The sequence below is a fragment of the Pagrus major genome, chromosome 12 (assembly GCF_040436345.1).
Source record: "Pagrus major chromosome 12, Pma_NU_1.0".
Lineage (NCBI taxonomy): Eukaryota > Metazoa > Chordata > Actinopteri > Spariformes > Sparidae > Pagrus > Pagrus major.
The window spans coordinates 20090900-20108181 of NC_133226.1; the positions used below are offsets into that span (position 1 = coordinate 20090900).

Sequence of the window (17282 nt, forward strand, 5' to 3'; positions counted from 1 at the left end):
TTGAGTTTCATTAAATGTTTTTTCTTTACTGCATTTGAACATAATTCTTTGAACCATCCTATACACAAACTGACCGGTGAAAACAAACAGGTAAAAACAATAAAGTCAGTAATAAAATACATTTTCATGTTCTTATATGCATCATATAAAAAGAATAAAGGAAAAATATTTAAATTGCAGGAGCTACTATTTACAAAGGCATTTTCTTTTTTAAAAAAAAGCTTTTACAACTTCAGTACCTAAAATAAATCAAATTAAAAGGCAGGCATGTGCAATTTAAAGTACAAAAAGGCTTTGATATCAGGAGAGTAAGGTGACAGTCGTACAGCAGGACAGAAAGGCAGGATAGTAAAGCCTGATGAACATTAGGTAGCTACATTATCAAAAGCTGAGTAGCAGCAGGTTTAGTAGCTGCAGTGTAAAGAGGCGTCACTGTTGTGATCCTCGGAGGATTCAGAGAGTCTGCTGCCTGCAGTCCGTCTAGAAACAGCGAGGCTTAGCTGCTCAGGATGCAGGTCTGTAGTGTCCCCTACTGGCCATTGACTGGAACCTCCTGAAACGGAAGTTGACAACATATTGTAACATCAGCCTGCAAACACCAACAGCCACTTCACATTGGCCTTTAGACATGCAGGGTAAAACAAGATGGTGCTGAAGGCATGAAAAGATTTAAAGTGCTGATATTTCACGACTGCCTGCAGAGACATGCACCTGACATCTTGTTGGAAAGGAACAGTTTGACATTTTGGGAAATTAGCTGCTTTGCTTTCTCACGGAGAATAGGGCTTAGTCCACACATATACATTTGTTTTTTTCTGTATTTTCATACTATCACATGGTCATTCACATACAGTGGTCATACATGTGCTGATGTAAACCGAAAGGAGATTTTATATTCTGCATTTTTTTGCTTAGTTACTGAAAATACAATTGTGGCAGTACTGGCTGTAAATTGCTTACAGGTCAGCCCAACCTACATAAAAATATTAACAAACGCCCCTTTTGGATATAATAAACAAATGCCTCTTCCCACTATAATATATAAATGTGCTCCTACAAGCCCCAGGGAAATAAAATGGTAAACTGAAAGTGTAAAGGGGCTTGGGTTTTAAGGGGTTCCCAAATAAACAAAGATCCCTCAAGAAAGATGTGGGCAGCCAAGAAAACAAAATAGGGCCTAAAAAGACCAGAGTTTCTGGCTGGCAATCTAAGAGGGAATGAGGTTCTCAGTAATTCAGGGAGCGATTCAGAATGGGTCAGGGGCAGATTCAGTATGAGGGTGAGAGCCACTGGTATGCCATTTCCCACCTCTCTTAAGCCTTTCCAACAGGGTTTTCTACTTTGAACTTAATACAAAAAAAAATATTTTCATACTTTTGAGGTGCATCATACATGATAATAACGACAATGAAATACTGTATACTATGATATTTTGTGAGATGGTTATCATATCCTGAAAAACCATATATGTGTGGACAGAGCCCATAATGAGAAGGTTGATGCAACACTCACACCTGTCTTTAATATGAAGCTCAACCTAGGAGACGGTTAGCTTAGCATAAAAACTGAAAGCAAGAGGGAAATGGCTCCTTGGCTCTGTCCAAAGGTAAATATAAAGGTTAGGATTAGCCTTGTTACAAGTGGTGTCCCCAATAAACCAAAACTTTTTACACAAGTGTTTTTTTAACCTTTAGGCAGAGCCAAGCTAGCTGTTTCCCATTATTTCCAGTCTTTATGTTAAGCTAATTGTCCTAGCAAGAAAGCTAGTAAGCATATTTCCCTAAATATTCCTTTTAAGATGCCTCCTTTTAAGTAGAAAAGGCTTAGCATGCTTCATAAATGCAGACTTTTTCACACAGTCACTCAAACACAGTATGACACATTTCCAGTTTATTAGGTACGGCTAGCTAAACTTGAATGAAAATGTCCAAAATAGACACAATGGAAGGATTATTACACAACTAGAATTCACCCTAGTTAAACCCAATAAACTGGCAGCCCTGAGTAATATTTTGGTATTTGCTTCATGCAATAGATAAAAGCAAATAAAAAGGGTCTCATGAATCTCATGCATCAGATCACTCTCAAAGCCTGCACTTCAACCACACTAACCTTCGTCTGGTCCTCCAGACACGCCTTTCAGGCCAAACAGGGTACAGTAATTTGTCTATCGTAATTTCACAAAGAGGATTAGAAGGAAAAGAAGAGATGAATTTACCACTGCGGACAAGAACATTAGTTCGACATTGAAGAACTGGTGCATAGATATATATTTGTTTCAAACTCACCTCTAAATTCCCCCTGGCTTTCTTCAACACTCCGTGGGTTAGATACACTAAATGGAGATAAATTTCTCAGTCAAAAACAGAAAGATATTCTATTTACGAAAATATAAAAACAACAAAAAGTAGCTAAACCTCTGCTAAAACAGACAATATTTGACATCTTGGCATGATAAATTACTTTAAAAATTATTTGATCATGAAAATATCTTCTTACGCTGATCGATGATGACTCTTTCCATTCCCTCTTTGAGCTGGTTGGTTGTTCGGAGGCGTTTCACGGCTCCGCTCAGCATCCTCTCCTGCTGTGACAGCCGGCTCTTCAGTCTGGCTATCTCATTTTTCAGCAGCTCATCCTGATATGGAGGATAAAAAGATAAGATTCGATTTGCGTAGATGCTTAATTAGATTGGGTAGATACAGTGTATGTGTTTGTGCACGTCTACCTGCTGGTTGTTGCTGCCGTCCCCTGCTGTGTTACCGGCCGGCAGAGAGACTCTCCACACCAGTTTGAGCAGCCGACCAGCCTCCTCCAACACGTGCTGCATGTTGTTCACGCTGCCGGATAAACCCTTCAGATGCTGCTCTTCCATCATCTGTGAAGGTTAAAACCTTAGTTCAGCCTTCAGTCTTGATATCATCAGTCAGTGCACTGCAAACCACAACTAAAATCTTAAACGTTATACCTTGTTGTCGGAGCCCTGCTGTCTGAACGTGTGCAGACACTCCTGCAGCTGTGTCACCATGCTGTGCGACAGCTTCCGTCCGTCTGAGATCTGCTTGCGGAGGGCGCTGTAGTCCTCAATCAGACCCAAGATATGGCGGCCGTTGCGATTGGCCCACATCCTGTGGCCAGGCACCAGGCGAGAGGGAGCGCCAGAGACGCTGTCGCCCGAGCTGCCGCTGGCCGACCCTCCGTCTACCTCTGAGTGAGCGTGACGTTTCTCATCTGAAAAGATTAAAGCACGTAATGGTGATCTAATCCATGCTTGTATTTGTTCCTACAATTAAATGTCATGTCACTTCTGATGAGGTTTCCTTACCATGGTGGACACTGGTGTATTCGTTGTGACTCTGAAATGAGTGACGGAGATGATCGGCGCCCTCGCGACCCGGTGACCTGCCTCCTTCATCTAAGACAAATGTAAAAACAACACTGACGCGACCTGGCAGATTCTTGTCTGTGTGTCTCAGGTAATAAGCATGTAAGTTTGTGTTTACCTGGCGACGACAGCAAGTAGTTGATGTTGATGGTTTCAGAGCGGTTGGGTCCTCTGAGCAGCTGCTCCTCCAGTCTCTGTCGCAGTGCCGTGTTGGTCTGGATGCTCCTCTCCAGCTGCAGCCTCAGGTGTCTGATCTCCGACAGCAGCTCGCTCAGGTCCACTGAGCCGGAGGAAGGGACGGAGACGGGCTCCTGGGTCGCCTCGCTGGATTCTGCTGAGAGGAGCAATGAAGGAGGGACAAACATCATCTTGTTAGAGTTAAAGAACAGGAAATAAAGGAAACTGGAGCAGCTTGACAGTTAATACTTTATCCAGGAGCAAGGTGAACACTTCTCTTTGCTTTCTGCTGACTCTCAATTTAAAATGTAGTCGGGTTGATTTATTCAAGACGAGACAATCGTTAAAAACTGTCAGTCTCTGTGTCTGTATCCCAAAACTTCACATTTGTGATCATTTTAAAAACAGACTTTCTAAAGGCTTTTAAACAAAGAGAGCACGGCTTTTCCATTTGCGAGACAGTCATAAAACTACTGTTACTGTGTCAAACGCAGCAGGAATAAAAGGATGAAAGGAAAAATCTGAGTTTGGCAACGAAGACTGAGACAGGCTGGATAGTTTCAACTAAAACATTGCAAAATTGAGATGATTTGTCGTTGTTGCTCAGTCACACAGTCTTGTCTCAAACCACTGGTATTTGAACGACATAACACAATTTTAAAAAACTTGGAGTACCTTTGTGTTTCCGAGTTTCGGTCTTGATCTTTTCGTAAACTTGGAGCTCCACACGCAGTGACTGCAGAAGATGCTGGGAGTCTGACAGCTGCTGCCTCTGGAGCTTCACCTCACACTGCAACCTGGAAACATCCACACAAACACACACAATAAATGCAATGATTAAAACAAAGAAAAAAAACCCCCATCTATCATAAAAATAAAAGATTCATATAAACTAATGTATTACTAATGTAACACAGAGGGTCATCTACTCTTAATCCATCGGTGGACAGTACATGTAAGTACTAAATATTAGAAACATATCTCATTACAAATCCTTGTGATGGTCGGATCAATTGTGTAGTCTCGAAAAATGAAAAATCGTCATAAAATTCTTAAAATGAAATAAAGAAAAATGTCTGAAAAAACAAAAACAAGACGCCTTGTTCATATAGTTTACATGTCCACAAAACCACACACACAATAAGGAGACAAGGTACGGAAAGGGAGAGGAGAATTGATCCGACAGTAAACTAGACTCCAGGTTTCGGGTGTCTGCCTCACTCAACTGTGTCAGTAGGACTCGGGGCAAGAGGTCACATACCATCATTATGGTACGTTAGCATGCGTGTGTTCATAAAGGAGCCTACAAATGATGTGGAGACGATCATGTTTCTGAGTTGTACAAATAGAATGGAATAATGATAATAGTAATGACTCATTAGAATGGTAATTAGGAGCCTTGTGTAGTTTCAAGTTACATGAAGAAGAGAAGTAATGATAGCGTGCGTGTGTGTTTTGCTTATTTTGCCAGCGATCTTTCAGTCTTAGATAATGTGTTTGTTAGGTTTTATCATAGTTAGTCATCATGTCGTTTTTTTAGTCAAGTTTTAGTTGACAGTCTGCTATTTTCGTCTTATCTTAGTATAGAAAAAAAAAGTATTATAGTGCAGCTTCAGTCACTGGAAACTCTTGACATTTAAATCATCACACTTTTATAATAATTAATACAGTTTCATAAAAAATGTTTTGGTAACCTAACTGACGTACTTTGTGGCAATTTTAATGTCACAATTATCCGTTCCATCCATAATTGCGATTCACAATATTATCCCGATAATCATCAAAAATATAAAATAAGTAGAAACTAGTCACTTTAACCTGACATCTGGTTTGGAAACAAATATTTTTATTGTATCACAGACAGGACACACATTGTTTTTTAGTGAAAACCAGAAGCTTAGGCAATATAAATAAAACAGGAAACCAATATAGGACTCAACATCAGCGAGCTACACAGCTTTTCAAGTCAATCATGTGAAAATATTCACAATTATCTCAATTCACAATATTCTTGATAATGAAAATTCACCACAAACAACTTATTGTGAATGTCCATCCCTATTTAGTGGTGAGCACTGATGTATTTTTTCAGCTATTTATGGCCACATTGCTTCTCTTCTTCCCTTCTCAGCCGCATTGCAACGAGAATGAGCTCAAATATCACCTTGTTTCTGTCTCCTAAGCCCTGTTGCTGTCACCATCGTTAGCTTTTACTTGCTTCCTGTAAATTAGTTGATTTAAGTTACTCTGAGTCCTGACTGTTCTCATCGCGTGCTGCGAGTGTAGTCCTGAAATGGCTTGTGCAGCACAGGAAACAGGAAACAGAATTATTTTTTGTCAATAAAAATAAAGTTTTTATTTTTAAAACTTGTTTTAGCCTTGTATTTTGGTCAACAATATTAGTGTCCAGTGCTGTCTCATCATCATCTCGTTGTTGATGAGCATATTCAGTCATAGTTTTCATTATAGATACAAACATTAGCATTTGTGTGTGTGTGTACCTGTGCAGCTCCTCCTTGCTGTATTGCAGTGTGTCCTGCAGCTGGGAGTTTTCTTGGCTGCTGTGCTCCAGCCTCTCTTGCAGTCGGCTGTTTTCCTGCCTCAGAGCTTCACACTCCTTCCTGCTCTGCTCCAGTTTGGCTGTCCGCCTGGCCAGAGTCTCCCGTAGCTTCTCGTTCTCCTTCTGCTTGTCTGGAGAAAGTAAAAACATCTGGAAGTTAGTGTTAAGCGTCGTATCAGTGATAGATTTAGGAAGTGAGTATCTGGAAAAATATTGTTACTTCAGCACTGTTGGCATGAGCATGTATAAAAATGTGTGTTTTACCTCTGGACCCCATGTTGAGCTGCTCCTTCAGGATTTGGTTTTGTCCCCAGAGGAATCGCACCTCATTGGTCAACTGACTCTGCTCCTCGTTGCCGTGGATGAAGATGTTGGTGGCTGCTGAACGTGGGCACATACACACTCGTCAAGTCAACAATAACGGCACGAATGCTTCCTAATAGACAAACAGACGAAGACAGAGAAAGAGGGATTTCAGGTGTGTACCTGGGTCTTTCTCCACCTCGGCTAATCTCTTCTCCAGCTGTTCCCTGAGACGGTCGTTGGTGCGGATGCTCTCCTCGAGGCGCTGCCGCAAAGCTCGGATCTCCAGTAGATGTTCTTCCAGCAAGCCTGACAGACAAACATGAACAAAGATAAATTAAAGGGTGATTTAGTGATGCAAAAAAAACCCCCAAGAGATTAGAAAGGTTGACATATCCTGACTTCTATTAGGGGTTAAGCTACAAAAACACTAGATCCTACATTTCCCATGATGCAACTTGATAACTTATTTTGTTAAAACCTGAGTCTTCTCTGTTGTTTTAAAGTGTATTAAAGAAATTAACTAACTAACCCACATTTTATCCCATATTTACCTGAAGTCATTGTGCGAGGCTGTTCGGCAACATTCCTCTGTGAGCCAATGTCTCCCTCTCGTTTTCGTGCATCCGTCTGAGGCCCTGACCCGTCTTGCTCGTGGCTGTGATCCTGTTCCTGATGGTGAGAGCTGGTCTGGACAATAATCAAACGGTGCAGGTCCAGTTCACTGCGCAGGCTGGTGTTGAGCTCCTCGCTGCTCCTCAGCTGCTCCTGCAGTCGCCCGTTCTCCCTCTGCAGGCCCTGCAGTCTGCTGGCACCGGACACACCTTCGCCCTGAGCTCCTCCTACGGGAGGGACGGCTGCTCCCGGCCAATCAGGAGGTTGTCTCTGGCCTAAGCATGTACAGAAACACAACAACAGGTACATCGATTAAGAGAAAAAGTAGATATTCGCTATCATTTCTCGTGATGTAAAGGGCGTTTTTACATAATTATCAGTGAGAGCTTTTCTGTTACCCCTCATCACTTGTTAATTAAGGTTAAGGTTAAGGTCCCTAAATTAACCCTTGGGGATGCTACACCTGTTATAGCTGAAGTTGATAACCAAAAAAGGCATCCGCTAGCATAAGTAGCAAAAGAAGAAGATGAACCACCCCAAATTAAAGAGCAGGTAATTATATAGTTTCGTAGCAGTAACAGAAATGTGAGTTTGGGTCTGCAGGACTTCTCAAGTATCCACAAGCTTCACTGTCTCTTTTCCACAGGGAAACACAATTTGAAGATTGAACCGGATAGGTGCCACTGAATAATGCAACTTTAAGTGGAGGTGGACTGAAACTGGACACCTGCTCTGTCCTTGGCCGGCATGCTTTGTCCTGCGGGACGCCTCATTGCAACAGAAAGGATCTGAGTGGAAAATAAGTGCCATTACAGGCTGCGAGACCCGGGACAAGGACGCACGTAATCTCAATAATAACACCGAGGCATGAAAAGAGGAAAATATGCATTTTTAATGAAGCAAACTGAGTTAATCTTAGTCTAGAACACAGTATACTTGGCTGGGTCTGTGACACTCTAGACCATAATTTGACTTGGCTTTCACACCCAATCACAATTAAATTCCAGTTTGAGTTTAAGTATTCATCTAGTCTTATATAAGCTTATATAAACATAGCTTTGTGCTTACTGTGGCCTCGATCTCCGCCCTGTGTGGCCGAGCTGCTGTAGCAGGAGGAGGTCCTGTCTGAGTGGTACAGCTCAGAGTGAGAGCTGTGGTGGCTGCTGGGACTTTGGCCTCTCAGCTGGCTCTGCAGGCTCTGGATCACACGGTTTTTCTCCTGCAGCTCTTTCGCCAACCTGGGAGGAGGAAGAGGGGAATTAGTTTGGTTTATACTGTAGTTTGTCTCCCAGAGGGTCCTAGAGCTTGATTGTATCCATCACATTGTTTCGTTGGGCGGTGGAGAGCAAACAAATGTAAAACAGGGAAGATAAGAGCACAAACGCGAGGGACAGAAACACAACTGAAGATGTCAAGAAAAGTGTGTTCCTAACCAGAGGATTTGCCACTTTCAGCAGAAACACACAGCTGGAAAAGTTCACAGCACACGTCATGCTGTCCGTCTGGATCAAACACACTCACATGTCCAGCTGCTCCCTGGTGCATTCTGCCAGGGTGAGGTTTTGCTGGACGAGGAAGCAGACGTGCTGTTGTAGCAGCTCTCTCTCGCCCTCTAGCTCCACACGCAGATAATCTATCTCCTGCTGGATCCTAGCCGGGCTGTCAGGAGGATCTCTCATGCTCTCCTCATAAGACACCAGTAACTGTGGTCTCTGCTGAAGCTCCCCAACGCTGCCCACACCAGTAAAAATGAGGATGACCGTATGTCACTATGAGTAATTTAAATTCCTAATCCAAGGACACAAGACTACCGTGAAAGATTCAGCCGTACAAAGTCAATATTACTTTAAATAAATCTAAATGAAATAGCATTTTTCAGAACCACAGATGCTACCAATCAACCATCAACCCATCAAACATAAGGGGAAACTGCACTTTGCATTCAATGATAATTTACTGTATTTTCCTGCCAACAGTGGGAAATAAAATTGTAAAAACTGTTAAAAAAAAAAAAAGGTTCTCCAAATTTTGTCCAGAGGGTTGAAGTGAACTTATACACTGATCTTGTGTTTAATAGCTTAATAATATATAATAATGATAATGATAGTTCATTTACTTTTCGGAGCTTGAACTGTGGAGGAGATAAATGGATGAACATTGACATGTGGTGTGTGTCTGTGTGTGTGTGTGTGTGTGTGTCCCCTCTAATTTCTCATAGACACCACTGACCCAGTTAGGGGGCAGTCGAACCTTAATGTTTTGATTGCCACAGAAAAAATTAGGTCAACAGCAGGACGCCATTCAAAACCAACAAAACGCACACCGCCCAGGGTCACAAGGCAATTGGCTGGGTGGAGGTCTGGAGGGGGGTCTTTAAAAGGGTCACGAGACAAACACCCAAACAGCTCAGCTAACAACTCTCGAATCTCAAACAAGAACACCAAGACAATCATAGCTGCAGGATGTATGACTGATGATGAGGTCAAAAATAAAACAGAATCATCGCATCTGTGACTAGTATAAGTGTTTTATCACCACAGTTACAACTGCTCATTATTTCAAAATCAACATGAACTATTTAAGACCATTAAAAGTCTCTGGTGTGACGCTTTCCTTTATTTATTTTTTTTAGGTGCAGAAGACTAAATAAAGGCTCATCTCATGAGTAATACCCATGTCATTGAGGGGTTGCTTTTTGTATTACTGCTGGACAGAGCCAGACTGTTTCCCCCTGTGGCTGCTGGCTCCAGCCTTATATTTACAGAACTGAAATGGCAGCGGTATCAATCTTCTCATCAAACTCTCTGCCAGAAAGTGAACAAGCATAATTCCCAAATTGTCAAACAATTCTTTGACCATGTAATTTAAGTATCAGGACGAGTACCTAAGTATTCCTGTAACCTCATATTAAAATGGGCTGCGTGATTAATGGAGACGTTGGCAACAAGCAAACGCAGTATGAGAGTCTGAGACGTACCTGCGAGACAGTTCCAGAGCCGCCACATCCTCATTATCCGGATGAGACTCTCCTAGCAGACAGAGGAAAAGATGCTGTCAAAGACCTGTCTGTGAGAATCAGTTCCGAATGAATGCTCTACTGTGTTTGTCTCTCGGCTGGTGGCTTTCTCTTTCTGAAAAGCATCAAGACATGTCTGCACAAGCTGCTTTTTAAAACTCAGTCCCTGCTTTATTAAGTATTGAGAGATAAAGTATTCGCTTGTTAGCTTATTGTTAGCTTCATATTTATTTGCATGTGTGTTTGTGCTGTATCATGAATCAAATGATATCAAATGAATAACTGTGTTTGTGCAGTGTGGTTGTGATTATCACTATTCCTAAAAAGATGCCCCAGCTACCTTTGTCCAGCCGTCCCTCCAGCCTGTCCAGAATTCCCAGGCTCTTATCCAGCTGCTCTTTGACCACTTCTCCCATGTAGTAGTCGACTTGGCTGGCCTGCAGCAGCTCCTTGAAGGCCTTTCTCAGCTCCTCCAGCTGCCGACGCTGCAGGCCTCCCAGCCTGCGGCTCTCCTTGATCTGCTGCCTCAGTTGTGACAGCTCCCTGGCCTGCGACTGCACCAGAGAGTCCAGTCTGTGGAGACGACAGAATGAGGGCAAGCAGAGGGGGATACAAACACAACAGCATGAGTCAAGATTTGATTGACTAAGCACCTTTAACATAGCCTAAAAACAATATAATATTGATAATGCTGTGATAAAGGCTGTTAACCTCGCAGGTGATGTGGACCGACTGCGTGTCTGCTGTAGTTGTTCACTCATGCTTCTGTTCAATGCCCTCTCTCTGTCCAGTTCCACATTCAGATGGCTGTTTTTATCCTTCATCGCATGCTTCTCCCCCTCGCTTTTCTCCCTAAGCTGCCCACTTCTGTAGCTCCGATCCTGGCTATGGTCCTCTCTCTGCGTCCCCTCTTGATCCCTGACGGTTGAGGGATCAGAGGTGTTGGCAGCGAGGTCACTGGACAGAGAACTCCGACGCAGAAAACTCTGCATTTGAAGGATGAGTTTGGTCTGGTTTTCCAGCTGGACCTTCAGCTCTCTGACTTGTCCCTGAAGCTGAAGAGGGTCTTCAGAAACACCGTACTCATCATAGGCCTGCAGGCTTTTCAGACTGACCTGAAAAAACAGACCGGAGAGGGTTACTAACATTCAATTATCAGTTCCTACTGATACTTTGGGTTGCATACATTTTACAGCGCCAAATTGTCATTAAACAGAATCAAATTTTAAGTTTTATGAGTGAGTTGTTAACTGACAATCCACTAAGCTTTGTCCTCTTCAGTGCTGTTGCAAGTATGATAAGGAAAAATGAAAGCTCTGACTGTTATTTTGTTTGGAAATAGACTTGTTTGGCTTCTTAAATGCTAACTATTGCAGTGCACATTGGAGTGGCTAAAAAAGAGACACCACCTGCCACAGAGTATCTCTCTTAATACAGACGCATGCACTGCTCAACATGTGAAGAAATCCAGAGATCAGCAGACATGCAGTGCTGACTTACAGCTTGTTGAGGGTAGGGGTTTAGCGAAAAGTAAAGTTGAATACCTTGGCTGAGCTGAGAGCTGGGGAACTAGGGTACGGGGTGCTGGACGTTGAGTCCAGGTTTTCAGTAGAGGAGAATGTGGCCTGCTCGTGTTTCAGCAGGGAAGGCAGGCTAGAGGCACTGCAGCTAGGTTTCACACCAACCTCTAGATCTGGCAACACAAGGGACACAAACACAATCAACTAGGGAACAGGAAAAGATGAAAAGATGTAGAGAAGAAATGGTGATTGTGCCATGTGAAGAAATAAAACAACTGAGATACAGCTGGACTGTGAAGTAAGACAGGAAATAAACGTGAAAGGTTAATGAGTGCTCGAAAGACATTCCCAAACTTCAGAGTGGAAGCATGCAAGAATTCGTCAATGCAAAAATATTGACAACCCATTCGAATTTGGGAAAAGTGCAGAGAAATACCAGATTAAAACCAGTAGACAGTGTGAGGTTATGAGACCCAAAGAGAAAACATTTCTCGAGGTAAGAGACAGTTGCCTTTGTTCGCTCCTCATGCAAACATATAGAGAGAATCTATCCATATGGGAGATTAGTGTCCACTCAGCAGACAGACATGCAGTGTCTGTCTAAAGGTCTACCTGTGCTACTGCTCTCTTCCCTATCGTTCTCACTCTTGCCACTGGTTTCGTAACCCAGGTCCTGCAAATCCACCTGCACGCCTTTGTCATCCTGCTCCAGAGCTGGCATTGGAGGCAATACATGTTGGGTTAGGAAGAAATCATATAACGTGTACAGAATCTTGTCTCTCTCCTTTATATTGAACAGAGGGGTTTCACCTTACACGTACATGCTTTGCAGAATCACAAAATCCTTACAAATCCGAATTGTACATGCACAATTCTTACCTTTCCGTGCAGTTTCAGGGGAGGGTGTGTTGGTAAGAGCGGTGGCCAGTTTTTCCTCCAGGCTTTTACATGCTTTCTTCTTCTCTCTCAGTGCCTTATGGAGAGTCTCCAGTTGGACCTGAACACTCGGTGGTAATCCTTTGGCATCCGGTGTCGTCCTGTGGTCCCTGCTCTCCTCTCTATGGCCCCTCTCTTCTTGCAAAGCAGCCTGGAGTTCAGAGATTCTCTGACAGTGATCACTGAAGGCCTTGTAGAGGCGGCAGAGGTTGTCATGGAGCTCTTGGTGAAGCTGTCCCTTTGTTCCAGGTGAAGCAGTGGACTGGTTGCCGCTGGATTTGGTGGATGGCTGAGAGGGTTCTCCCAGTTCCTTCCTCTCCTGCAGGGCTCTCTGAAGTTTATCCAAGTTAATCTGCAGGTCAGGGCTGGACTGTGATGATCTACCAGAAGCCAGTGAGCTGGAATTTGTACAGTGTGCTGCCAGAGAGGCAACAGCAGACTCTGCTGCACTAAGACAGTTCATTAGAACTTTGGTCATCTCCTGATTTAAACGGACATCAGAACCTCCCATTTTTATTTGCTGTTCTCTTGACTCCTTTTCCTTCAGTGACTCTGCTGCCATCTGCCTCGAACATTTACCATTCTGGTCAGCACCGTTACTGTTGAAGCCATGTTGAGCAGCGGCATCTGCAGCTCTCAGTTTTTCCTGCAGCTCGGCATTAAGCCTGTTCTGCTCCCACAGTGCCTCCTGCAAAGAGTCTGCGTGTCGTTGCAACTCCTGCACAGAGTCCTCTGTGCTTCCAGAGCTACCTCTTGGGCTCTGTCTACTTGAAGATGAATTCACCTGCTGCAAGACCGTCTCTATCTTCAAACATAAATCACTGCTTTCTGGATTCTTTTCTTGGCTGTCAGAGGAGGTGATGGCTTTCTCTGCCATGTTCAGAAGCTCTATAAACTGGTTGTTGAGCTCCTCTTTCTCCTGTAGGGCTTTTTGTAGCTCCATGCATCTGCTGTGGAGGGCAGCATCGGAACCCACACAGCCAGGTCCCATGCATGAACTGGTTTGCGACCCGAATCCTCCCTGGCTGTCCAGACTGCAGGCAGTCAGGTAAGCAATGGTGGATTCTGCAGCCTGCAAGGCCTCCACGTACTGGCGATTGAGCCGATCTTTTTCCTGGAGCTGAGCATGGAGCTCTTCCCAGTCAGCTAGCTGCTCACTGAGCTTGTTAATCAGGGCCTCTTTCTCCTGACACTCCTGGTGGAGAAGCTCCAGCTGAGTGAAAAGAGCAGAGTCATCCTGGGTGTGATCCAGTGTTGTTCTGGCTTCGGATTCCTTGTCCGACCCAACTGGACTACCGCTACGATGTTCGTGTCTGAGTGTGGAAGAAGGAGAAGTGCTGTGCTCGGGAGACATGGCTGAGTCTGAGTCTTCGTGAAGTTGCTGGTCGGAACCATAAACAGCATCCAAATGAAAGTGCTTGCTGCTGCTGGACTCCACTCTGAGCCTCACAGGGACCGGGAGGCGAGATTTGACACCCGCCTACAATCGAAACAAATGGAACCGATATTGAAAACACTTGATGTGATGCAGAAAGCAAAGTTTCTTTACACTCTTCCCATAATACAAAACTTACCCCATGCCTTGAGACATGCTGCACTGCACTCTTGTTTTGTGACTGTGGACTCTCCATCCCCTCTGCGGTGACAGGGGTCTCCCCATCCGACACCTCCTTCGACAGATTGCTGACCTTAGAGTGACCTTTTGACTCGACCTGCAGCGTTTCGACACTCTTTCTCAGTTCAGCCTGTCCATCACTGGTGTTCCCTGAGGCGTCTGTGCTCTCTTTCTCTTTACACTCAGTCGATTTTTGTTCTTTCAGGAGACCCCGCAGCTCTGCATTCTCTGATCTGAGTCTGAACAGGACCTCCCTGTAAAGAAGGAAATTCAATCAGTTCACTAATCAGGCAACTGAGTGAAAATTGCTGAACACTACTGAAGAAAAAGACCCACCTAAGCTGTGAAACTGATGTGGCCCCACAATCAGTCAGTAGGGATTTAAACGCCATTACATCCGAGTTCCTCTTCCTAGAATCTTTTTCAACAGTGTCCAAGGAGTCGTTGCCAGACTGAGCATGCTCTCTACTCTGGCCGAGGCCACTGTCCATACTCATATCAACCAACAGCTTTCCAGACAACATCTAAAAAGGGACAGTTCAGAAGTTAAGTTGCATGGAAAAAGGGAATTCTCCAAACTATTAACATCAAATTCTGTCGTAAACAATTCAATAAATGATTCTCTATTTCATACCTGTCCTAGTTTGATGTCTGTCTGACTCTCTTTATCCTGACCGGAGTGACACGTCCTCTTACTGTGCATCTCCTGCGTCTTCTCAAGCTGCTAGAGTAATGGGATGGGAGGCGAGTATGACAAATGTGGCTCGGTAAAAGAAAAAACTTAATGTGGGAACAGAATCCATAAAACAGTGCACAGCAACAGCAGAATGGTATGACGTGTCTAATGTGGCATGGCGAAGAGAGAGCATTTCATGGGACACAGAGATAAAAAAAACAAAGAGGGACTGATTAGGAAAGGTGAAGAGGGAAAAGAAGGTATCTTCTACTACAGACAAGAGAGACACTTGTTAGAGAAATAAGACATACAGTACTACAGAGTAAAGAGACATTACTAACAGGCTCAAAAGAGCAAAGGTTAAGATGTAGGTTCAAAGGTTAGAAAGGAGCTATTAAAGGTGGATGTTAGAAAATGACTCAGACATGATTCATTAAGTATTTAGAAAATGTGGACAAACTGTACAAAGATTTCTGGATAAATGACAGAAAGGTCCTTTATTGTAAGGTTAGGGAATAAACGTTGATGCCTCAACTGCAGCTGTCTCTTTTGTGGCCTCTAACCTGCTTCCAGGGGCTACTGCTGGGCATAACTTGGTCTTCCTTGTTGTAAGCGTCTTGGGCTGACTTCTCCAATAGTGACAGGCGGTTCTGCAGCTCGTTGTTCAACCCCTGCAGTCTGCTGACACAATCCTGCAGCTCCAGCACCTGAGGCCCAGAGAGACTCATTTTTATCCAATCCTGTTTTATGTATTTGGTGACACATCTTTTCAACTACTCAAACTCGACTGTCACATTTACTAGATAGAGAAACAATACATTTATCCAAATGTATTATTCACCTTCTCCTTGAGCTCCTGTGCAGACAGTTGAGACAAGCTGTCATCCTGCCCTTCTCCCACACAGATACTCATGTAGGAGGTCTGATCTCCGATGAAACTCAAAGTTTCACCTGAAAAACATTAGAGTCACATGTATCAAAGACTTCCATCTATAAAAAAAACCTTAGGTATAAGAAGTTGTGTGTCATTTTCTACTCTTACCACCATCATTGGCCCCTCCAACCCCTCCTCCCCGGTTCTGTATGGCTCCTAAGCGAGCCTGCAGAGAGGTATTCCAGCGCTGTGCATCTTCCAGCTGATGCCTCATGCTCTCCAGCTCTTTAGGATCAATCAGGTCCATACCTGAACAGATACACAGAGGGTTCATTTTCTGAAAAGGTAAATGCTCCACTGTCAAAATGCTTCTAACTTAAGAGGAACTGATAGTCTGTATCATTTGTAGTTAAGACTCTGTGTGACTGTGTGGAATAGCAAACAATAAATAGCAGTCGCCCACATCCAGACACCATTTAAGGCGGGTGCTGATCCAATAGAAGAACCTGAAAAAAGTCTGCACACTGTAGCTGCTTTAAGGGCAATTTAATGGCACTTCAGACTGGTTCTGAAGAAGAGCATTCGCTTGAAATATCACTTTTGGATGTGCCAATAAATTGCACTTATGGGAGCTACTGCATGCAGACTTTTTTGTGTGACATAGGTTATTAAAGATGCTGTATAGTGCAGTTGGTTTTCACAACTAAAAAAACATTGGCGTGCTGTTGCAAGAAGCACAGATTACATAATATGACCTCTGGAGAAAAATAAGAGACCAAACTGCTAAAATAAATGTTGATAAGTGAAATAGTAACTAAATGGAAAAAAACAACAACAAAAAACCCCATAAATAAATCCTATTTATTTCAAGAAAGTCAATATTTCAAAAATCAAACTAAACTAAATTTAAACTAAACTAGATTACAATCTTGCGAGAGAAAAACTGATTAATACATATAAAATTCAAAGCTGAATCAGATAAACTAGGGTTGGAAATTAGGAAAAAGCTGCAGAAGGATCCGCGACCGTCGAAAAATAAATATTCAGAAACTTTATAGACATATAAGGCAGTATATTTCAATCCTGCTCCTGGGGGCCCCCTGCCCAGGATTGTAAAACACTGATATAAGGCAACACTTCACCTTTAACCCCCTATTCAGCATTTATAAGCAGTATATAACATTTAAGTAATGTTTATAACACACTACAATATAGTCATGACAGATACAAATGTTTATTAATGTAGCTGTTAAGTGGAGGCTGCTGTATTTCAGATAACGAATGACAGAATGGTAAAACAGATATAATAAGACATACTTGTACGTCTTCATAGGAGAAGTTATGCTTGCTCCCAAATGTTGTGCATTCACACTTTCATTAAACACTTGGCCTTATAGCTGTGTACAGCTACTTGTGATGTGTAAAAAAACATGTGCATATTGCTTATGAATGCTTAATAGGGTACTTTAAGTAAAGTTTTACCATACATAAATATAATCACTGGTTTTGTTTGTTGCATGCAAACAGTCTATGTACTACTGCATATTATTTTCATTATTATATAATCAAATCATAACACAAAACAAGACATGTGGAAGCTGAATC

General features: G+C 43.0%; 1 protein-coding gene across 5 annotated transcripts in view; it reads right to left on the bottom strand.

Moving 5' to 3' along the window:
• Positions 1-17282, bottom strand: part of cdk5rap2 (CDK5 regulatory subunit associated protein 2) — a 33301-nt gene continuing 16019 nt past the window's right edge. The window contains exons 26-50 of one of the 5 annotated variants that reach the window (XM_073477647.1): positions 15846-15986; positions 15645-15754; positions 15367-15510; positions 14762-14848; positions 14464-14651; positions 14087-14381; positions 12456-13992; positions 12189-12290; positions 11601-11749; positions 10768-11171; positions 10397-10629; positions 10018-10069; positions 8109-8278; positions 6980-7315; positions 6609-6734; positions 6387-6503; positions 6064-6253; positions 4238-4359; positions 3504-3719; positions 3326-3415; positions 2969-3231; positions 2729-2878; positions 2500-2638; positions 2289-2335; positions 1-553 (exon numbers count right to left, since the gene is read on the bottom strand). In XM_073477647.1, the coding sequence (XP_073333748.1) occupies positions 530-553; positions 2289-2335; positions 2500-2638; positions 2729-2878; positions 2969-3231; positions 3326-3415; positions 3504-3719; positions 4238-4359; positions 6064-6253; positions 6387-6503; positions 6609-6734; positions 6980-7315; positions 8109-8278; positions 10018-10069; positions 10397-10629; positions 10768-11171; positions 11601-11749; positions 12189-12290; positions 12456-13992; positions 14087-14381; positions 14464-14651; positions 14762-14848; positions 15367-15510; positions 15645-15754; positions 15846-15986 (5432 nt within the window). In that variant the 3' untranslated portion in view covers positions 1-529. Of the gene's footprint in view, positions 554-2288; positions 2336-2499; positions 2639-2728; positions 2879-2968; positions 3232-3325; positions 3416-3503; positions 3720-4237; positions 4360-6063; positions 6254-6386; positions 6504-6608; positions 6735-6979; positions 7316-8108; positions 8279-10017; positions 10070-10396; positions 10630-10767; positions 11172-11600; positions 11750-12188; positions 12291-12455; positions 13993-14086; positions 14382-14463; positions 14652-14761; positions 14852-15366; positions 15511-15644; positions 15755-15845; positions 15987-17282 lie in introns of all 5 variants that reach the window. The other 4 variants (XM_073477649.1, XM_073477648.1, XM_073477645.1 and 1 more) reach the window with 4 other exon arrangements.